General features: G+C 44.8%; 2 protein-coding genes across 2 annotated transcripts in view; both read left to right on the top strand.

Moving 5' to 3' along the window:
- Positions 1-2,392: 2,392 nt before the first annotated feature.
- dnpep (aspartyl aminopeptidase) lies at positions 2,393-10,654 on the top strand. The gene is made up of 15 exons (XM_022746543.1): positions 2,393-2,495; positions 2,954-3,044; positions 5,102-5,190; positions 5,335-5,448; positions 6,104-6,229; positions 6,384-6,508; positions 6,794-6,881; positions 7,020-7,127; positions 7,259-7,336; positions 7,548-7,628; positions 7,908-8,068; positions 8,148-8,187; positions 8,291-8,392; positions 9,430-9,597; positions 10,436-10,654. Exons 1-15 carry the CDS (start codon positions 2,490-2,492, stop codon positions 10,484-10,486), a joined length of 1,428 nt encoding a protein of 475 aa, XP_022602264.1. The 5' UTR covers positions 2,393-2,489; the 3' UTR covers positions 10,487-10,654.
- A 1,282-nt stretch (positions 10,655-11,936) lies between these two features.
- Positions 11,937-19,923, top strand: part of LOC111222706 (receptor-type tyrosine-protein phosphatase-like N) — a 16,865-nt gene continuing 8,878 nt past the window's right edge. The window contains 2 exon segments of the mRNA XM_022746525.1: positions 11,937-12,106; positions 17,185-17,235. Coding sequence (XP_022602246.1) covers positions 12,028-12,106; positions 17,185-17,235 — 130 coding nt within the window. The 5' untranslated portion in view covers positions 11,937-12,027.

Genomic DNA, 19,923 nt, shown 5'->3' with positions numbered 1-19,923 from the left:
TCCCTCTGCCAGCTGACATCTGGACTCATACATGCTCTGAGTCAACACAGACTGTGGTGAAAATATGTTTAAAAGGGGAAAACACTAACAGCAGTTTAAAACACAGACTGGTGAGATCATTTTAAACTCATTTTATTAAAAACTTTGTACTGAGAGGATTAAAAAAACAGCTGCTAATGTATCTAATCTTTATACAAAAAAGATTCTCTCATTAAAACATACACAAGAAAATAAGGGAAGATTTAATCTGTTCAAAATGTGGATTTCAGTTGATCTCGATTCTAAAATCACAAACATGAGTTTACCCAGAAAGGTGGAGGTGGAGGTGGAGTCCATATTGTGCTGCGTCACAACCTTTTTATTAAGTGCATTATTGCATTTGACTTATTTTTGATAAAATGAGTATTTTAATCTCCTTATTCTGCAGCTCTTCATTGTGTTGCGTTCACTGTCACGTGTCCTTTAAACGGCCCATTCGCCCAAAATTGGTACCTTTTCATCCAGGTAGTTTTGGGACAGTGGAGTTGACTTGAATTTAGTTTGTGGTGCTGAAAACATTGATTGTTTAAATATTGATCATCTATTATCTATAGAAACATTTCTGTTAACCTGTCTGCAGAAAAAAATAGTCCCTTTACTCTGTTGGACCACAGTCCTGATCATGAGCCACCGCTGTAATTACAGAGCAGACACTGGTTTCTGTTCCCATATGATCCCAGTATGTCCAACACTCCCACTGCTGCTCCTCCGCTGCAGCCTGTTGCTCTCATGTCTATTAATAGAGTGTGTGTGTGTGTGTGTGTGTGTGTGTGTGTGTGTGTGTGCTCTCATCCTCCTGGGCTTCCTCAAGAGCAGGGGAGACGATGCGAGCTGACAGCTGAAGCAAACATCTCTTCATTGTCTTCTGACTCCCCTCCTCTTTCTCCCTCCTCCTCTCTGTCTCCCCCTGCTTCATCCTCCCTCCCCCTCCTCCTCCTCCTCCTCCTCCTCCTCCCTCGGTGTTTAGGACTATATAAGGCTGGTGGAGTGATACAGTGATAAATGGCTGTAAACTAACATGAGTGAGTCAGGAAGTGACAGCGAGGTCTTTAAATAAAACCAAAGCATTGATTCATTAATTGATTCCAAACAATTTTACACTCTGGCTGCGTTACTGATCATTTGTCCTTATTGGGATTAGAAGAATCTCAACATTGTCTGCCATTAGATTCTGGGTTGTTTTTTTTAAATGCAAACAGTCCACATAAGGAACATTTGAAGCGTTTAGTTGTTGCTCTCCACAGTGATTTATAGTGATAGTGGTGGATGTGTGGCGTCCAACACAAACATAGAAGTTCCATATAAAAGAATTCAGCCCAAATATTTCCACTGTTATAATTAAAATGCCCAGTATTTAGTTGCTGAAACAAATGTTTGTCTCCAACCTGATAGAAGTCGGACAGTGATGGAGCTATGACCAAGACTTTCCTATTCATCATTTCACAGATTTCTGCAGTTATTTGTTACTAAGAGAGTTTTTCATGTAAGAAAGAGAAAGAAAGGATATGAAAAGACAATACTCCTGTGCACACCTGGTTCTCATGGTTTTCTTGTTTTATCTTTTTTAATGTGCTTGTTTTATGTTTTATCATTCAGGAATAGCGTGTACTCTGAGTGCACATGGAGATTGTGTACTTACAGTATATTGTGTGTACTTTGTGTGCAGCTGTGTGCAGCACTTGTGCAATTTGGAGCATTAAAGGATCTCTTATCTCTGTACTGGTCTCTCTCCACTGGTTTCCAGTGAGGTACTGAATTGATTTTAAGCATGTACTGGCACCAGGTTACATCTCTGAACTGCTCCTCCCCTGTTCCACCTGCAGACCCCTCAGAACTGCTGACCAATCACAGCTCTCCATTCCACACACCCAGGTGAGCGAACTCTTTCCATCGGCGGCCCTTAATTGTGGGTCAATATTAAATCTTAGATCTTAGACAACCTGTCTAAAAGCCCCATCTCCTTTCCTTAGCTTCATGTTTGATGTTTGTGTTATGATTTTACTCAGATATTAAACACTTTTATTCATTTAGTTACATCCTCTTCTATCTGCATTTACATATAGTCATTCATGAGTTTTTTATTGATTGTAATCAATTAAATGATCCCAGCATTTAATCTCTCTGTTAATCAACAGTGAACGTTTGTTGTTTTTAAATGTGCTTTAAATATTAATTGACTTATCTTGGATTCAGGAAAATGTGTATCATAATCGTGGCTATGACACATGTGAAATACAATGACCCTGAAATAGATAAACAACTGAGATTAAAGTTGAAAACAGGCAGTGAAACATGAGAGCGCTGTAATTCACCGCCTGGCCGCTGGGCGTCAGTGTGGCGCTGCGTCTGAAAACAGTCGCTTCACCTCTTTCTGCTGCTGTCAGCTCATCTGTATCCGTTTGTCTTTCCCGTTGATCTGCGGCGGAGTTCAGACTTTGAAAGTCCAATTAATGCAGGTAAGTGCCATTAAAAAAAAACTGTTTTTTATTGTCGCTGCGGTATGTGGAGGTGTTGCTCCCTCACTGAAAGCTGCGTTGACTTCGGCCACTACTGGAAGAGGAGCGAAGAAGAAGAGGCACGAAAACTCGAGTTATCCTGTGCAGGTTAGCTGGTGAAGCTAACGATCGATGCATCACTTATCGGACAAGTGTGGTGCTTAGACGGCTAATTAGTCTTTGAATCGAAGTCGATTAGTAAAGTATTTGTCATTTCATAATTATTTAAATATAATTAACCAGTGGTGTTTCGGTATTTATGTCTGGTTAATCGGAAAGTAACAGCGAAGTCTCAAAACTTTAAACCAGTGTCCGAAGTTGGAACTAGTTGCCAGTAGCTGTTAGCTGCTAGCTTTGCTGTCTCATTCCTTGTGATTATTATCTCACTTTTGTCCTTTTTTTTGACTGTTTTCTCTCAGTTTTTGATCATGAAGAGCACCAAAGAGGCCGTGCAGTCCGCTGCCAAAGAGTTCCTGCAGTTTGTCAACAGAGGGGTGTCTCCGTATCACGGTACAGTCTGAAAAACTATGATTTTATCTTTTAATTCTCCAGATTTTTTTCCAAAATTTCTTTAAAAATTGAAGAAAAAAAAACTTTACTTTCCTCATACAATGACCATTGAAGGTATGTACTTCAAAGATGCATTTAAATATTTAAATTACATTTTCCAATACAAAATCCTCCATTACCGTATGTGATTTAATATTCTAGTATTGATTTATATTATGATAAAATAAACTGTCTGGACACCACAATAATACACCCATATATATTAGATGAAGAGATCCCTCGGTGTAAACAGTAGTCTTTATTGAACACACCCACAAAAAGTAAGTGAACCCAGAGATTTAATAACTGGTGGAACCTGAAAGCAGCTCCAGAAGCTGCTGTTCAGACCTGCACAGTGTCAGAAGGTGATTTTATTTGTCTGTAGTAGATTTACTTTGATGTTCAGGGTCAGCGGGACAACGACCCTGAAATTATCCCGGAAGAGACTTTGATAAACCTGGGAATTCATTTTCCCCTCGATGATGCCGAGCTTTCCTGTTTTCATGTTGCAGAGCCCTTTTTCCACCACACATAGAGCTGCATGTGTTGTTCTGGAGGGCGGCATCTTCCTCTGTGGTGTCCATTGCAGGAGGTGTTTTTATAAGTCAAAGTTTCTCTAACCCACTCCTCCAACCTGGTTTCATGGACTGGACTCCAGAGTTGATAACTGATTAGCTTCTGTTGGTGTCATCAGTCGAAGGGTTCACTGACTTTTTCCAGCTGCACTGTGAATGTTTGAACAGGAACAACATCGTGATTTGTGTGTTATAAGTTCAAATAGATTGTGTCTCTTCATTATTGTAACTTGGATGAAGATCTGATCCGACAAATTTAAACAGAAATGGAGGAAATTCTACAGATTCACTTACTTTTCCTGTAAATGCTCTTTATGACTTTCCACCCCTGAATCTGACACATCTTTAGTTCTTGTCCTAATTGTCAACTTTTGTCCATTTTTAAACCTTCATGTTTAATGTTTTAGCAAAACCTTTGTGGATTTATTCACATTTCATTTATAATTTATAGTATTTGAGATTGACAGTTCAGATTAGTTGTATTTGATATGAAAGACTTGGCAGCTGTTTGGAGTTTGATATGAAGTTCTCTCTCCTATAATGTGAAAACAAAGAGATGTGCATGTGTCAGCGGTAAACAGGTTCCACGCCGAGACGCCGCTCGGCTCAACAGACGACTTTGAGCTCGAGATAAGAGAGTTTCTGCAGATGAAACTGATATTTCATAATGTCTCTCACCTTCGCACTCTGATCTCTGGCATCTGCCTCCAACAAATAAAGATCATAAAAGCAATAAAAATTAACTTTACTTGGATTTAATATTAACTGCATTCCTGCCGGTTTCTTGATGTACGGAAATAAAGTTTTGAAAAGCCCATGTTGGAGGAAGAAATGCACAAGCTGATTAAGGACTAAGACAAAAGCAGCTTCCAAAATAGGACAATCAAAAATATATTTTAATATAATATATTTTAGTGCTTTCCTACTAAGTTGGACATTATTCTTTGCAGCTCCAGTAAAGTGTGACTCAAGGAGGAAGAGCTTCATTTAATGACCATGTTGGAAGCAAATGAAACAGTCATGATTATTTTACTCATCGATATAATAATCTCCGAGTGAGAAAACCCTGATTTAATCTTCTCAAACAAAGACTCCACACTTTCAGTGTCGGGACGGAAAAACTGAAAAGTCCATCCATCTATTTTCTTCCGTTAATCCGGGGTGGCGTCGCGCTGGCGGCAGGTTAACCATGGCGTTCCAGACGTCCCTCTCTCCACCAACATTTCCCAGCTCCTCCCGGGGGATCCCGAGGCGTTCCCAGACCAGATGGGATATGTTATCCCTCCGGCGAGTCCTGGGTCTCCCCCGGGGGGGTCTCCTCCCAGTCGGACCTGCCCGGAAAACCTCCGAAGGAAGGCGCCCAGGAGGCGATCAGATGCTCGCAGGAGCTCCGAGCTCAGCGAACAGAAACATCGTCATCTCTCCCTCTTCTTCTCCCTGCAGTGGTGGAAGAATGCAAGCGGCGGCTGCTGGAGGCGGGATTCATCGAGCTGAAGGAGGCGGAGCAGTGGGACATCAAGCCGGCCAGCAAGGTGAGTCCAGTCATCTTTAGAGAGTGGAATAAACGTTTGTTTATGTGACATATTTGAAACGAATAAACTGAACTAGAATCTTTATTTTAGACAGTTTAAAGTTCAGAATGAGTCTCAGCTCTTCATCGTCTCTCCTCTCTGCAGTACTTTGTGACCAGGAACTTCTCCAGCCTCATCGCCTTCGCTGTGGGCGGACGCTACCTGCCAGGAAACGGCTTCTCCATGATCGGAGCCCACACAGACAGCCCCTGCCTCAGGGTGAGAGCCCGTCCACCTCCCCTCACCTCCCCAGAGAGCAAGTCAGAATAGTCGCGGTGTGAAACAGCAGCAGGTCGGATCACAGGAAGAGAAGCAGCTGAGAGAAGAGGAGACGGAGTAAAGTGGTTTTTAATGTTGTTGTTCAGACGTGAGTTTCTCCCTCTGGAAACTGATCCGAGGCGTCTGCTGTTACAGACGCAGGAAAATAAAAGCACATCACGTTTATGAGTCAAATTATACAGCTGATATAATTCTTCTTCTTCTGTTTCTAGTTTTAGTCTTTTCTTTATTCTGTAAGTTTTTACTTCTCACCACCGATAAAGTCTTTAACCCTTTATCCTGCAGGTCCCAGGTTTACAGATCCTTTCATAGGAAGTGATTGGTTCTGATAATAAGAGCAGCATTAAAAACTGGCATTTATTACCTCATAAAATTAAAGATATTAAGTTCCTAATAATAAATAAATCATGGATGACTCTTAACTATTGTTGTTTTCCATCGCTAACTGCTCTTTCCAGGAAGCTACATGAATTCTTCTTCTTCAGTGTTTGACTGTAGCTGATCATGTTTCAATGGGCGGACATGTTGAACCGAAGCGGTGAGTCTGTCACAGGAAGCTGCTGGTTGATCAGAGGGTGAATGTCGTGTGTTTCAGGTGAAGCCGAGGTCTAAGAGGACGAAGCAGGGCTGTCTGCAGGTGGGGGTGGAGTGCTACGGCGGCGGCATCTGGAACACCTGGTTCGACCGTGACCTGACCATCGCCGGCCGTGTCATGGTCAAGGTACCAGGATTATTAATATTATTAATAATGTCAGGAGCACAATGCAGAGAAATGCTTGAGTGATAAAAGCAGGTGTGTTCCTCCTCCTCTTCCTCCTCCTCCTCCTCCTCTTCCTCCTCCTCCTCCTCTTCCTCCTCCTCCTCCTCCTCCTCAGAGTGGCGGCAGGCTGCTCCACCGTCTGGTTCACGTCCCCAGGCCTCTGCTCAGGATCCCTCACCTGGCCATCCACCTGCAGCGGGACATCAACGACTCCTTCGGCCCCAACAAGGAGAACCACCTGTCAGTAACAGCAGCGCCGCTTATTACAGATCGTTGAGCTGAACACTGAACATGACGGCCAATTACAAAATCAATAATCAAAGATTCCGTTTTTTCCTCCATAATATGAAGTAAACGAGAGAGAACAGCAGAGGACCTGGTTATAATGAGACGATGCAGGAAGTTTGATGTTTGTTGTTTTACTCACTTTAAATACGTTTTCTTACAAACTGGGTTTTATTTTTGTCCGGTGGAGTTTTGTCTTCGTCGGTATTTTGTTCACGCGTTCCTGTGTTTCTGCCTCAGGGTTCCCGTCATCGCCACGGTCGTCCAGGAGGAGCTGGAGACGGGCTGTGCGTCCTCTGGAGACGCCGCCGCCGCCGCCGCCAACACGGTAAAAGCAACGCTCGCACACAACAACAACGCTCCGAGGAGAGCTTCAACACTTAGTTTGTTTTAGTTGCTGCTTTATTTTCTATCAGCTGATATTTTAAAGTGAGATGTGACGCGTCGCACCGTCGTCCCTCCTCAGGCGGAGAAGCACCACCCGGCGCTGGTGAAGGTGCTGTGTTCGGAGCTGGGCGTGGAGCCGGAGGCGCTGCTGGACTTTGAGCTCTGCCTGACCGACACTCAGCCCGCGGTGAGTCGACCACTGACCGCCACCTGCCATCATCCACTGACGCGTTCAAGCAGCTGAACGGTTTTTAAAACATGATCATGATCATTGATCAGCAGAAAGAGAAAGTAACCCCCCCCCCCCCCCCTGTGCAGGCTTTGGGAGGTGTGTATGAGGAGTTCATCTACTCTCCTCGTCTGGACAACCTTCACAGCTGCTACTGCGCCCTGCAGGTCACATCACTTTTTATTTTCTCTTTCTCTTTATGTTTTTACTATCAGAGCTTTGTTTCCCTCTGTCTCTTCTTCTTCTTCTTCTTCTCGCTCTTCAGTCGGTTTTATTTATTTTCTTTGAACTGATCTCGGTGTTGCAGTTACTCTTCAGCAGGAAGTCTCACAGTGAAACGCTTGATTAACGAACTGCCACTTCCTGTCCGTGTCTCAGGGCCTGATGGCGTCCTGCTCCGGAGACTCTCTGACCAAAGATCCCAACGTCCGCATGATCACTCTGTACGACAACGAAGAGGTGAGTCCAGACCGCAGCCTCAGGCTCAGGCGTGCTGCGTTCAGTGTCTCCCAAACAGCTGCCGGTTTTGCTTCGTTACCGGTCGAGTCACCTGAACGCATCATTAGCCGCCTGCGTGTCCCTCCCGGCCGGGAGGTTTCAGGAGGGAGTTCAGACCCAGAAGAATAAAAATGAATTAAAGTGTTGAACTAATGAAGATTTGCTGCGTCTCTTTTGGATTTTTCTCTTTAATGAGTGATGGTGTGTGTGTCGTGTGTGTGTCGTGTGTGTGTCCTGTAGGTGGGGTCAGAGAGCGCTCAGGGTGCTCAGTCCAACCTGACGGAGCTCATCCTCACCCGCCTCTCCGCCTCCGCCTCCAACCTCACCGCCTTCCAGCAGGCGGCGCCGCTCTCCTTCATGATCAGCGCTGACATGGCGCACGCCGTTCACCCCAACTACCAGTCAGTAACGACAGCACAACACACAACGCTGCGCTTTGTTGATCAGATTGTCATTTCTGATTTGATGATTTCTCCTCAGGGAGAAGCACGAAGAAAACCACCGACCGGCTTTCCACAAGGTGATCAGATTGATTATTGATTATAAATCTACCTCCCGATCACGTGATATCAAACCCCGTCCACAACTCACACTCGTGTTTCTGGATGTAACTTTTCTCTCAGGGCCCAGTGATCAAGTTCAACAGCAACCAGCGCTACGCCACCACGGCCGTCACCGCCTCCATCGTCAGGGAGGTCGCCAGCCAGGTTGGCGTGCCCCTGCAGGTAGAGTGTGTGTGTGTGTGTGTGTGTGTGTGTGTGTGTGTGATTATAGATGAACTGTTTGCAGACGGAGGCTCAGTAGCTTTTCATCTCTTTGTGCGTCTTGAGTCGCTCGGCAGCGAGCGCAGATCTCCTAGCAACGTGCCGGACGAGCTGCAGAACAACAGAGAGGAGAAGAAGAAGAAGAAGAGAGAGTGTGAAGAAGAGACTATAAGAGATGATGAACATTCATTAGAAGAAAACAAAGTGATGCTGAAAGACCAGGAACATGTTTTTATTTCCAGGGCTGCAGATCCTGTTATCAAAGAACGTCTAAATTCAAACAAAGAAAACAGAGATTTCACTGAAAATGGAAATCAAGTTAGTTTTTTATTCCATTCTAATGAAAAGAGAAAAACGGAGAGAGATGGAAGACTGACAAAGAATGAGCTCAGAGATGGAGATAAGAAGGTAACGACGGGGGAAAGGTTGCGTCCGTTGCCTGGAGTGATGAGGTTTAATGACCTGAGCTGATAGACGAGTTACTGTAACTCATAAAAATCATCTTTTCCAGCGAGGCAGGAAGAACTGGACGTTTGTAGTTGATCTATTTGTCTTTCCAAATCCTGCGACCCCTGAGTCAGATCTGTGCGATGCCTTCAAGTCCTTCTGGGAAATTCCCTCTCATAGATCAGCAGCGCATCATGTTGTGTTCAAGAGGTTTTGGTGTCAAACATTTTAACAACAGAGAAGCTGAAATTTAAAAATGAAACCTGTGAAATTGAAGTTTACCTGCTGAATCAGAAGAATCGCATCAAAAACCTCGTCAGCATAAAAATCATTTTAATTATTTCAAATAATACTGAATTCATTAAGAGTTGTGAGTTTGACGTCCTCGTAGTCAGAACTGAAATGTGTCCGGTGGGTAAATGTGTGTTTCCTGTGCCGGGGATGGCGGCCATCTTGGAGAGAAACGGACCCTTGTTTCCACATTTAAATATTACTGCAGTTATCTATGTGGCAGAGTGAGTGAGTGACCTCTGACCCCTCCCCCTCCGCAGGATGTGATGGTCCGTAACGACAGCCCGTGTGGAACCACCATCGGACCCATCCTGGCCGCCCGCCTCGGCGTCCCCGTGGTGGACATCGGCGCTCCGCAGCTGTCCATGCACTCCATCAGGGAGATGTGCTGCACCTCCAGCGTCCTGCAGAGCACCACCCTCTTCAAGGTAAACAAACAAACGCACCTTTTGTCCCAGCGGTGCAGCGGAGGGATGTTTGTTTTGTTACTTCAGTACGAGCAGCAGCGTCGTGTTACAGAGTCGAGTCGTGCAGCACAAAAGAAACAGACTCACACAGAGAGAAGTCGTTCTCACATTAGATTTGAGTGAGCAGGGTCGACGAGAAGGGAGGGAGGAGCTTCACAAAGTCAGTTTCCTGCAGATGAAAGCAACACACAAACACCAACAACACGTCTGATTCTTGCTCCTCTGGTTCCAGCTTCGCTACCGGAGGATTTGTCTGTTTTATATCCGTGTAAACTGAATATATTTGGTGTCGTTTTGATTTAATAGATGATAAAAATAAAGCTCTTAAAGGCGTCATCCACCGGTGCAGCGGCTCCTGGCACCTAAACATGGATGTAAATGTTTCCTGAAGGAAAAACCCTCAGGATTAGAAACTCTGAACAAACACAAGAAGAAGAAGCAGCAGCAGCTTTAAGTTGAAAATGTCAGAGAGATCGATCGTCCAGCTGCCGCGTAAAACTTGATTTATTTTTCTCACCTCTGGTTTTTCCCGACGTGTTTTCTGCAGGTGATTTTTCTCGGGGCTCCCGTCAGACGAGGTCTTTGTTTTTAATGACGTAGAATCGACAACACATATAAAACTCTGTGCGACACGTTAGATTCGTGCCTTTGGTTTGAAACTCTTCAATTCAATCGTCCTCATCAAATAAATAAACTAAATCTTTGTGTTTCCTTTGACTTCGCTGCAGATGTTTGACATTTATCTTGACTTTAATTGTTTTAAATCACGCCCCCACTTCCTGTCTGCTTCCTCCTGCAGGGTTTCTTCCAGTTGTTCCCCGCAGTGAGGAGCACCCTGGTCGTGGATTAGCGCCGGCGAGGATCACACCTCATTCTCAACATCAGAACACGCTGGGAGTGTTGACGTGGAGAACTGTGCTGTGGACCTTCATATTAATCACATACAAAGACACACAAGCACTTCCTGATCTTTAACCACCGTGAAATGAAATTGTTTTAGAAAATATTAAAATGCTGAACAGTCTTTTTCTTGAGTCGTCTCCTCTTCTCGTGTCTCGGCGACAAACGCAGGTGAAGGTGAGTGCGGGAGGTTTCATCCTGCGGCTCGGGTTTCATTTCACCTCCTCACTTTTAATAAAACGCTGATGTGCTGCTCTGCCAAGAGTCTGAGCAGGAGGAGATGAGATGGACTTCAGATCCGTGAGAGCCACGTCATGATGCAGAGAGGGAAGAGGATGAAAACACCCCCACACTGTAAAAAATGCCTGTTTCACAGTCTTTAGCTTTTATTATCAGATTTATCACTGTGTTTATCTTCTATTGGATCTTTATTTAATAAACAGGCTCATCAGGATTAAAATCTCTTTTCCAAGAGAGACCTGAGAACAAGAAGCTGTCACAACAAAGACGACAGAGCTGCACGACACAAGAAACTCAGACACAAAGAATCAGCAGAAACATTTCCAACAGTTATCCACCGCTTCATCGTGCTGCCACGTCTTCATCAGACAAACAGCCTGAAAAACACTGACGATGACCTGCAGAGAATGAAACATGTCGGCTGGTGTTGAGACTCTGGATGTGAGTGTTTCAGGGCTGGATACAAATGATGCAGAAAATCAATTTAGAGATTTAACTAAGAATTAAAGTCCATGATAAACCTGAGTGGTTGAGATGTTTCTCGCCTCATGGTGACAAAGTGAAAGAAAAAACTGAAATATCACATTGACATAAGTATTCAGACACTTCCTCCAGTTCTCTTGGGATGTTCCTGCACCTTGATTAGAGTTCACCTGGTGATGAGCTTCACAGCTGACAGGACTCAGGTCTGATCAGGTCTGATCAGGTCTGACCAGCTCCAGCTCCGGGAAGAGTCCTGGTTCTTCCAATCTTCTTCTATTTAGGAAAGATGGAGGCCACTGAGCTCTGGGGTTTTTCTCTGATAAACACTGTCAGGTGTCATTATGCAAAAACTAATCCCTGCACAGCGACCTGTGACTGTTGGGGGGGGGGGGACTCTGTCTGGTTGGTAATCCAGCCTAGGAGGAAATCCTGGATACTGCTGGGCAGTGTGGATCTAGAAGGTATTTATGTTGTTGTAGTTTAAGTCGTTAACAAGCTGTTTTTTATTTGCTCAGTTCATTTCTTGCAGTGTGGCGCCTCCTCTTGCCCGCCTTTCCGACCAACCTCTCTCTCTCCCTCTCTCTCTCCCTCTCTCTCTCTTGTAGTTGCACGCACACACACACAAACACGCACACACTTTCTCTCCATCAGTCCTGAGCAGCAGCAGCAGCAGCAGCAGCAGCCTCTCCTCAGACATGGAGAGCTGGTAAAGGTGCAGCAGCAGCGGCGGCTCCCCCCTCCTCTCCTCCGGTGGATGTTGGATGTACCATGAGGTCTCCGCGGCTCTGGGCGGCTCTGTGCCTCCTCCTCACCGCCTCCTGCCGGCTCTGCGCGGCCGCCCGACACGGTAAGAGTCCGCGGATCGGGTCTGATCCGGCGCTGATGGAGACGGATGCACTTGTGTTTTTTAATGAACTCGGTGCTTCAGGCGGGAGGCGGCGCGTAAATCACGACTTCCCCGATGAAAGGTCCGTGTTGCAGTGTTCCTATAGTAACTGTTGTACTCAGCAGCCAGTTTGGAGCGAGCTCACAGCACTTCATGGCTCAGTTTGTCTCTTATTTCCAACATTCATCCAGGGTGTTATAAAATATACAGGTTTTCCTGTGGAGTTTGGCTGTAGTTTCATCCTTAAAATAAAGGAGGAAATCATTCAGCTGTAACATTCATATAATAAACCAATAATCAGGTTTATTCTGCTGTGAAAACTGATCAGTTTTGCTTTCTGTGGAGCCAATAGATGTGCTGTAGATCAATGAGATCAATGCAATTCATCTTACAGCCACCTTTGCTTTTCCTGCCCCTGATCTGTTTACACTGACGCAAATACTCTGAGCAGGATGTGTCTGACTGCATGAGTCAATCACTCTGTTCAGTCTGCAACGACAACAACACACACACAACCACAGCGGGGGGGTTGTAGTTGACTCTTCATCTGTGTCTGTATCCAGGAGAAAGTAGAAATCTTCTCCCTCTAAATCTACAGCAACATTCCTCATAATAATATTTTCTTGATTCCATTTGAGGTGAATAGATTATAGATTATAGATTATAGATTGTAGATTGTAGATTATAGAATAATGTTCCATGAAGCAGAAACACCAATCTTCCTACATTATAGGCCTCATAATGTCAGTAAAATAATAATAATAATAAGACTGTATATCTATATCACATAACATCGTTTAATTTGTTTTAAGAAAGAAAATAACTTTATAAATGTTAAAGATGACAATGAAAAGGATGGAGGGATATTGTGTAAATTGTGATGATTATTGGGGAGATAAAATCACATTTAGCTCTTTTAATGTAACGTCATATTAACATCCAGAAGTAATTCATTATAGATTCATGATTATGTTACAGGAATATTCAGTTAAAGTAGAACTGCAATGAAACATTACCATTACAAGGTCTATTGAGTAGCTGTCCTGGAGCTTTCAGTCATATCAGACAGTCTTCTGGGCCTTTGCCTGCGAGGTCCATGCAGCGATCTGCCTGTGGTTTTAGGACCAGTATAGTTTCACTGCTGGTCCCACAGCGACGCCAGATTATAGAGACGTGATAGAACATTACTGAGACATTAAGTCTGTAATTGACTCATAAGCTGTAAGATCTCAACATCCTGAGAGGAAGACTTTCAGTAAGATGAAAAGTTACACAGCGATCTCCCTAAAAAGATGTTTCAACTGTCTGTTCAGCTGCTGGTATTTCCAGCTGAAAATAAAATGAAAATGTCAGTAAATGACAATAAAGTCTTAAAACATATATATAATCTTTTAGCCACAGTTTCAACCCTCTCTAAAGCTCCATGACACCAGCGTATGGTGTTTAATTAGTCTCTTTAATAAGAGTGGCTAAAAGATTATTCAGATTTATTTAGATTTAGATTGTCTGAAATGAAACGCCACACCTGTGCTGCACTCACACAGGTAGACTGTCCGAGTGAAAACCCCCGGAGGAACATTAAAGCAGCATCATGACTCATAACTGACCTCTCGGCTCACAGTAATTACAATGGTTTCCTGTTTCCTTGATGCACTTAACGCAGTACAGTGTTTCAGCACCGCGGAGAGCGACCAGAGTGTTTCAGCACCGCGGAGAGCGACGACTAAATCCTCTTCATCCACCAGTTGCTTCCAGCTGCTTTTTTTAATCTGAAAACATGATTCAATTACATCCCTCATGGATTCATACAGAGATTTTATTATTTACTCAGTGAAATTATAATATTTAATGTTATTTTAATACACGGAGAGACTCTGGATGTCTGTTTTATGTTGTTTCTAGTCTCAAGCTTTGATATTTTCTCATGAATTTATGATGATGTGATGGTGAAATAGCTCCTGGTTCAATCTTTACTTTAGGTCATTACTGGATATTTTTCTTCCAACAGCAGCACTGTGTTAGTTTAGAGCGTCTATTTCCATATGAATCAGTTGGTGCTCCAGCAGGACGGTGTGTGTTCAGTCATAATAAATCAGTGTGTTTGTGTTTGTGTGTGTTCATGGTGATGAAGGAACATGTCAGCCAGTGGAATCGGAGTAAAGTTTAGAGTTCAAAGGTCAACTGAGCTGAGGAGGGTTCTGACCTCGCTGCCTCTGCTGCCACTCAGCAACACGACGCAGGTTTAATTCTGTCCCTTCCAGGCTGACTCATTCCACCTTAAATACCCTCTGGCAGGCGGCAGAGCAGAGGACGAGCTCACACTCTCTCACAGCAGCAGCCACAAACGCCAGCGGCACCATTACGAGAACGACACTGAATTCAATCTGGAAGTTAATGGACGATAAAAGCAAAGCACAGAGACACTGATGATGATGATGATGATGATGATGGCGGCAGGCTGGAGTTGATCGTGAGTCAGCCTGATTTTTTTAAATTAGGTAATTGCACAGTTTTGGCAGTCGCAGAAAAACAGTCTGAAAGAACTGATGTCATTTCAACACTGTGATTATTTGCTTCATTTAAAGGCCAAATTTATATTCCACATTTCCTCCTTCCACTGAATTATGATCTGAATCATCCTGTTAAAGATAAAGTTTTAGTCTGAAACAAGTTCCCATGTTAAAGTTTAAGGCGATTAAAACTAAAACTACTTTGAGTTAAGTTGAGATTAGACTGTAGTGTTGGTTAAATATTAAAAAAGTAAAATCACTGTTGACTTTTTCAGTTTTCAAACGAGGCCACTGCCTCAACAGTCACGCTTCAGTTTCCTGTTACAAATGAAGGTTGTGTAGATGTGATTACTGCCAGACACCATGGGTTACAGCGGCTGCAGAAAACAAATGGATTATTCTGTGTAAAACAAACATTTTAGATATGGAAGTTTATTCATTTAGCCTGTCAGAGGTCAGAGGTCGTGTTGCAGCCTCGACAGAGAGAGCGAGATCGATTTCTCAGGCAGGGATGAATCAAGAATCCTGGACCTTGTTTCTCCTCGTCTGGTTTGGAAAAGCAAAGATGTGACGGACTGATCTGATTGTAATTATAGACGCCACTCAGCATATTTAAGCTTTTATTTTGACATAACGACCACAGCCCAGAAAAACAAAATGGAGCCGGTGCTGTATGTAACCTCAGAGGAAACCCTGTGTGTGATGGAGCCAGACGGCGACTTTCCACTCTACCTTCCCTCTCTAATTAGATCCAACTGGAGAATTCACTTTTGTTATTGAGACAGGGAGAGAAGCCGGAGGAGTTTCCCCTGAGAAACATTAAGAGCCTGAAGAGGCTGTAAAATCTTGGGTTATAATCATCAGAATATGATCCCAGATCAGTTTCAGGTTGCAAAAAATACTGTTTCATGTTCATACAAACAAAAACAGCTGAAAATGGAAGAAACGAAGCTCTAAAGTTACAGCCTGCGGTTTTTATTCTTTAACTTCTTCATTAGAAATCTAACAGACAATATTCATTCATGCTATAAACTCACCACTTTCTTTTAATAAATGATGCGTATCAGATCATGTTTGATCATCAGCAATAATAAATAAATAAAACATGCTCATAGTATTTCCCAATGAACAGACTCCAGAGGGTTCAAATCATGATGGAAGTTATTAAGTGGGACTATGTAACTGTAAGAAACAACAAAATGTTCTTTTTATAAATGAAGATTTTAGTTTTTATGGCTCCTCTCTTCTTGCTTGTTGTTGTTAAACTGCATTTTAAATTGATCTGATGCAGATTAAATATCAGAACATGATAAAAGAAAGTAAGGACATGAATGAGGTTTTGGTTTTGTGATCAGACCTGCAGCCCTGGTTCAGAATTCAGACTTCCTCCTTCATAAATCTGCAGTGAGACGAGGTTCACATGAACTAACTGGTCATGTTCTCACAGTGCATGTGTGGATCAGCTCATTAGAGACTAGAGTTACACAGAAATCCCTGGTAATGAGTCGCTGGTGTTGTGTATTAGAGGAGCTGACGGAGTGGTGCGACTGACGACACTGACGGAGATCTTCTAGAAACAGACAGTCGACGAGGGAGGAGAGGCGAGGAGAGATAAGATGGGAGGGAGGGAGGGATGTGTGGGTGGAGGAGAGAGAGGACGGAGCAGAGATTAGTCATCATGTGGAGTTTGGATGGAGGCGGCGGACGGATGGAGGGATGGAGGGATGGATGCAGAATCTCTCAGTTCTATGTTTAGCTGCGTCTCAGCTTTCTGGTTTAATGGAGATTCCCTCTCTGAGCTGCTGCGCGTCGTCATGCTCTCCCCACTCTGACTGACTCTTTATAGATTTCAGGAGAAAGACAGACGCTCCGTCGTCAGTCAGGGTGGAGGAGGGAAGAAAATCCCCTCTTCAAACACTGTTTCAGTGATGTCACGTTAGCACCTGAGGGAACTGTGACGTCACTCTTTAGTGCTGAAATCTAACCTGCGTCCTGCATCAGAGAGGAGGGAGTGGAAGCACCGCGCGTGTGTGTGTGTGTGTGTGTGTTTGTGGTTCTGTTGTACAAAGTGTGTTTTCTTAACTTATCACAGGAAGTGTGAATAATACAGAGGATTGTATAAATCCTTAATGAAAACTCAAGGCAAACAGAACGCAGCCTCACATCTGCTGCTGTTTACCGCCTCGCTACAGATTAGGGCTGAGGAAAAGGTCAACTGTAACACACACACACACACACACACACATACACATTCAGAGACGCTTAGCAACACAACCTTGACATCCACCGCAGCTGACTGTTCCAGCCGGGGTTTCCCCGACTCATGTCTGAATATATTAAAAGTTTATAAAAGTGTAAGACGTCTTCTCCCAGGTCTTTATGTGTTAGTAATTAGAAAAAGAATAAAAGTGTTTGTTTGTCTGTTTGGCCGCTTTCAGTGACTTCTGTGTCACCCCTGGTGAAATATGTGTATGTATGAAACCCTAACTTAGTCAGTGCTGATGAAGTGTTCCGCCTGTTTCTCTGCAGGCTGCTTGTTTGAGAAGAAGCTCTGTCCCAGAGATCAGCTGTGCAACGATGGTGAGTGTTTGTGTTTCACATTTACATCACATACGCTCTTTTACACGACTGGAGCCATAAGAACGATAGAAATATCATCGTGTAGTCAGGTATAAAGAATAGAAACATAGAATAAAAATGTTTTGTCAATCAGCCTCCTCTCTCCACGAGGCGGTGGCTGCTTTGTTGTGACATCACAAAGTCACAGAAGTCCTGACGGCTGGTTTTAAGGCTCAGTTTCTGAATACAGGCTGTGTGCATTTCTCTGTGGACTGAGGCTTTGATACTTTCACAGTATTGATGCTGTGTAGACGCGTCTTCTGTCCATCAAACAGTCAGGAGCTGGTTCGCTGTCCGTAATCCCTCCGCGGGGTTCCTGCTTCCTTCCTGTCTGCTCAAACATGACGAGGATGTCATTACAGGAGCGTGCACCTGTGTGTGTGTGTGTGTGTGTCAGCCTTCAGGGGCGGCTGCATTATTGATAGCTGTGTGTTGCTGTGTCCACCCCGAGGACGTTATGTTCCCTGTTCCCAGAGAGGGGACTGAAGATGCTTGAAGGAAGTGCATGTACTGAAATACAAGTAGAGAGTAACAGCACACAGTTATTCCAGGTTGCATTCAAAAAATTATAATTCTATGTTTTTCAACATCTGGAATATTTGAATAAAAATGAATTTGAATCCAGAATTCATTTGAAAAAAACAGTTTTACGTCTTTAAACATCAATTTTTATAAAATTCAGCAGATCACATCTCAATACTGTGTTTCAGTGTGAGTCATCATCAGAGTGTGTGTGTGTGTGTGTGTGTGTGTGTGTGTGTGTCCGTGCTGAATGTGTGTGTGAGGTTCAGAGAGAGAGAGAGAGAGAGAGAGAGGCCGTGATAACCAAAGGGACGGGGCGAGCGACCAAGCCAGAGAATAGAGCGAGAGTGGAACATAAACAAGGTCTCCCTCCGTCAGCTGCTCCGTGGCCAATCCCAGCTCAGCCTGGCCGTCGCCACGACAACGGTGACATCACTTGCCTGACGACTGTGTGTCTCCCTCATGTGTGTGTGTGTGTGTGTGTGTGTGTGCGCGTGTGCGTTTGATGAGAGATGGGGGGGAGACAGAGGTGATGACTCACCAAGGGCCACACACACACACATACACACACACACACACACACACACACACACACACACACACACACACACACACACACACACACACACACACACACACACACACACAATACGGTTTTATATTGGTGCAGGTGTATTGAGATGTTGCCTCTGCTGTGAATGAAACTGCGGAGCCACTAGAGATGAGAGGCAAAGTTATTTAGAGTTCGTAATGTGGCGTATTTAATGTCCAGATAATAAACACATGATGAAATCCTGGAGGACGTGAACGACGGTCTTCTGCTCTGACTTCTCTTCCTGTGCAGACGGTTTGTTCGGACAGTGCCAGGCTCCTCAGCAGGAGCCCCGTCCAGTACCAGGTGTCTGTACCTGTCCTGCACAAAACTGCAGGAAGTCCTCAAAGACCTGATGGTGCAGGGTGAGTGTCCGTCTCTTTCACGCTGCTGCTTCCAAAGAGAAGAAGTTTGATTGACTGACGTTTCCTCTCGCCCTCTGGCCGCTCAGGTCTGACGTGGAGGGACGACGTGACCCAGGCGATCATCAGCCGCGAGCTGAGTCGTGTTTCCCACCATCAGCTCCTCCTCCAAGCTTCATGAGAGGACGCCCAAACAGTGAGTCCAGTAAAGACCAGTGCGACAACAAAACAGCACGTTGTAATATTTAAAAGATCTCGTTTCCCAGGCCCTCCAGACTGTCCGGTCAGCGTCGGGTCCAGGGGCCCGAGGGTCCGGCGGACCCCGAGATGATGCAGCAAGTATGTGGACTACATGATCCTGGATCCCTCCCGATCCTCCGTCCACATGCAGACGCCGCTGCTGGACCCTAACACTACCACCAGGTAGACAAACGACGGTTTGGAGAGAGACGCAAACAGCAGTCTGCCCCCTGGTGGTTAGAAGGTGACGTGTGTTGTTTTGTTGGTTGCAGCAGCAGTACGGCTACCAGGAGGAGGAGGAGCGCTCCCTTCAACTCTCTGGAACGATAATCCAGCCTTCCGCCATTCGCCTCGCCCTCTCGCTCAGATCCAGAGGACCTCTGGACCGAGACCGTCAGATTCTCCAGGACCTGGTGTCCTTTTACCTCACCCCCCGTCTCCTCTTCTCCTCCTCCTCCTCATCCTCACCTGTGCAGTCCCTCTCCCGCCACAGGGGAGCAGCTGCAGCTTTCCCCTCTTCACTGTCTTCCTCATCCTCCTCCTCATCCTCTCTTTCTTCCCCGAGCTGGACTTCCCTCTGGACTACGGCCGAGGACGTACGTTTCCCAGATGTCCCAGCTCAGCAAACAGAAACAGCAGCAGCAGGAGAGCAGGAGCAGCAGGAGCAGGCGGAGAAGAAGGCACAGAAAGGAACACAACGCCCTGTCAGGGCTGGACGGTGAGAGAAGAGAGAAGAAGTTCAGAATGTAAAAAGTACCAACATGTAAAAAACGTATGTCCTTCCTCCTCAGTGTTTCCTTTTCTGGTCACAAGACGGACATTATTTCCTCCTGAGATGGAGCGGAGGGAAAGTCGCGGCCATAACCCACGTTGTTGTTTCACAGAGCGCTCTCTGCAGAGACTGGCTCTGCTGCTCGATCCACTCTAGACTGG

This window comes from Seriola dumerili, unplaced genomic scaffold, assembly GCF_002260705.1.
Source record: "Seriola dumerili isolate Sdu_G_001 unplaced genomic scaffold, Sdu_1.0 BDQW01000105.1, whole genome shotgun sequence".
NCBI lineage: Eukaryota > Metazoa > Chordata > Actinopteri > Carangiformes > Carangidae > Seriola > Seriola dumerili.
Note: the sequence above shows the minus strand (reverse complement) of the source record. Positions and strands in the feature narration are given on the sequence as shown.

What these genes read in the sequence shown, in the direction of transcription:
- dnpep (XM_022746543.1), top strand. An exon ending in ACATCAAGCCGGCCAGCAAG is followed by an intron (nt 5,191 to 5,334) that starts GTGAGTCCAGTC and finishes TCCTCTCTGCAG; the next exon opens with TACTTTGTGACCAGGAACTT. An exon ending in CTCTGTACGACAACGAAGAG is followed by an intron (nt 7,629 to 7,907) that starts GTGAGTCCAGAC and finishes TGTGTCCTGTAG; the next exon opens with GTGGGGTCAGAGAGCGCTCA.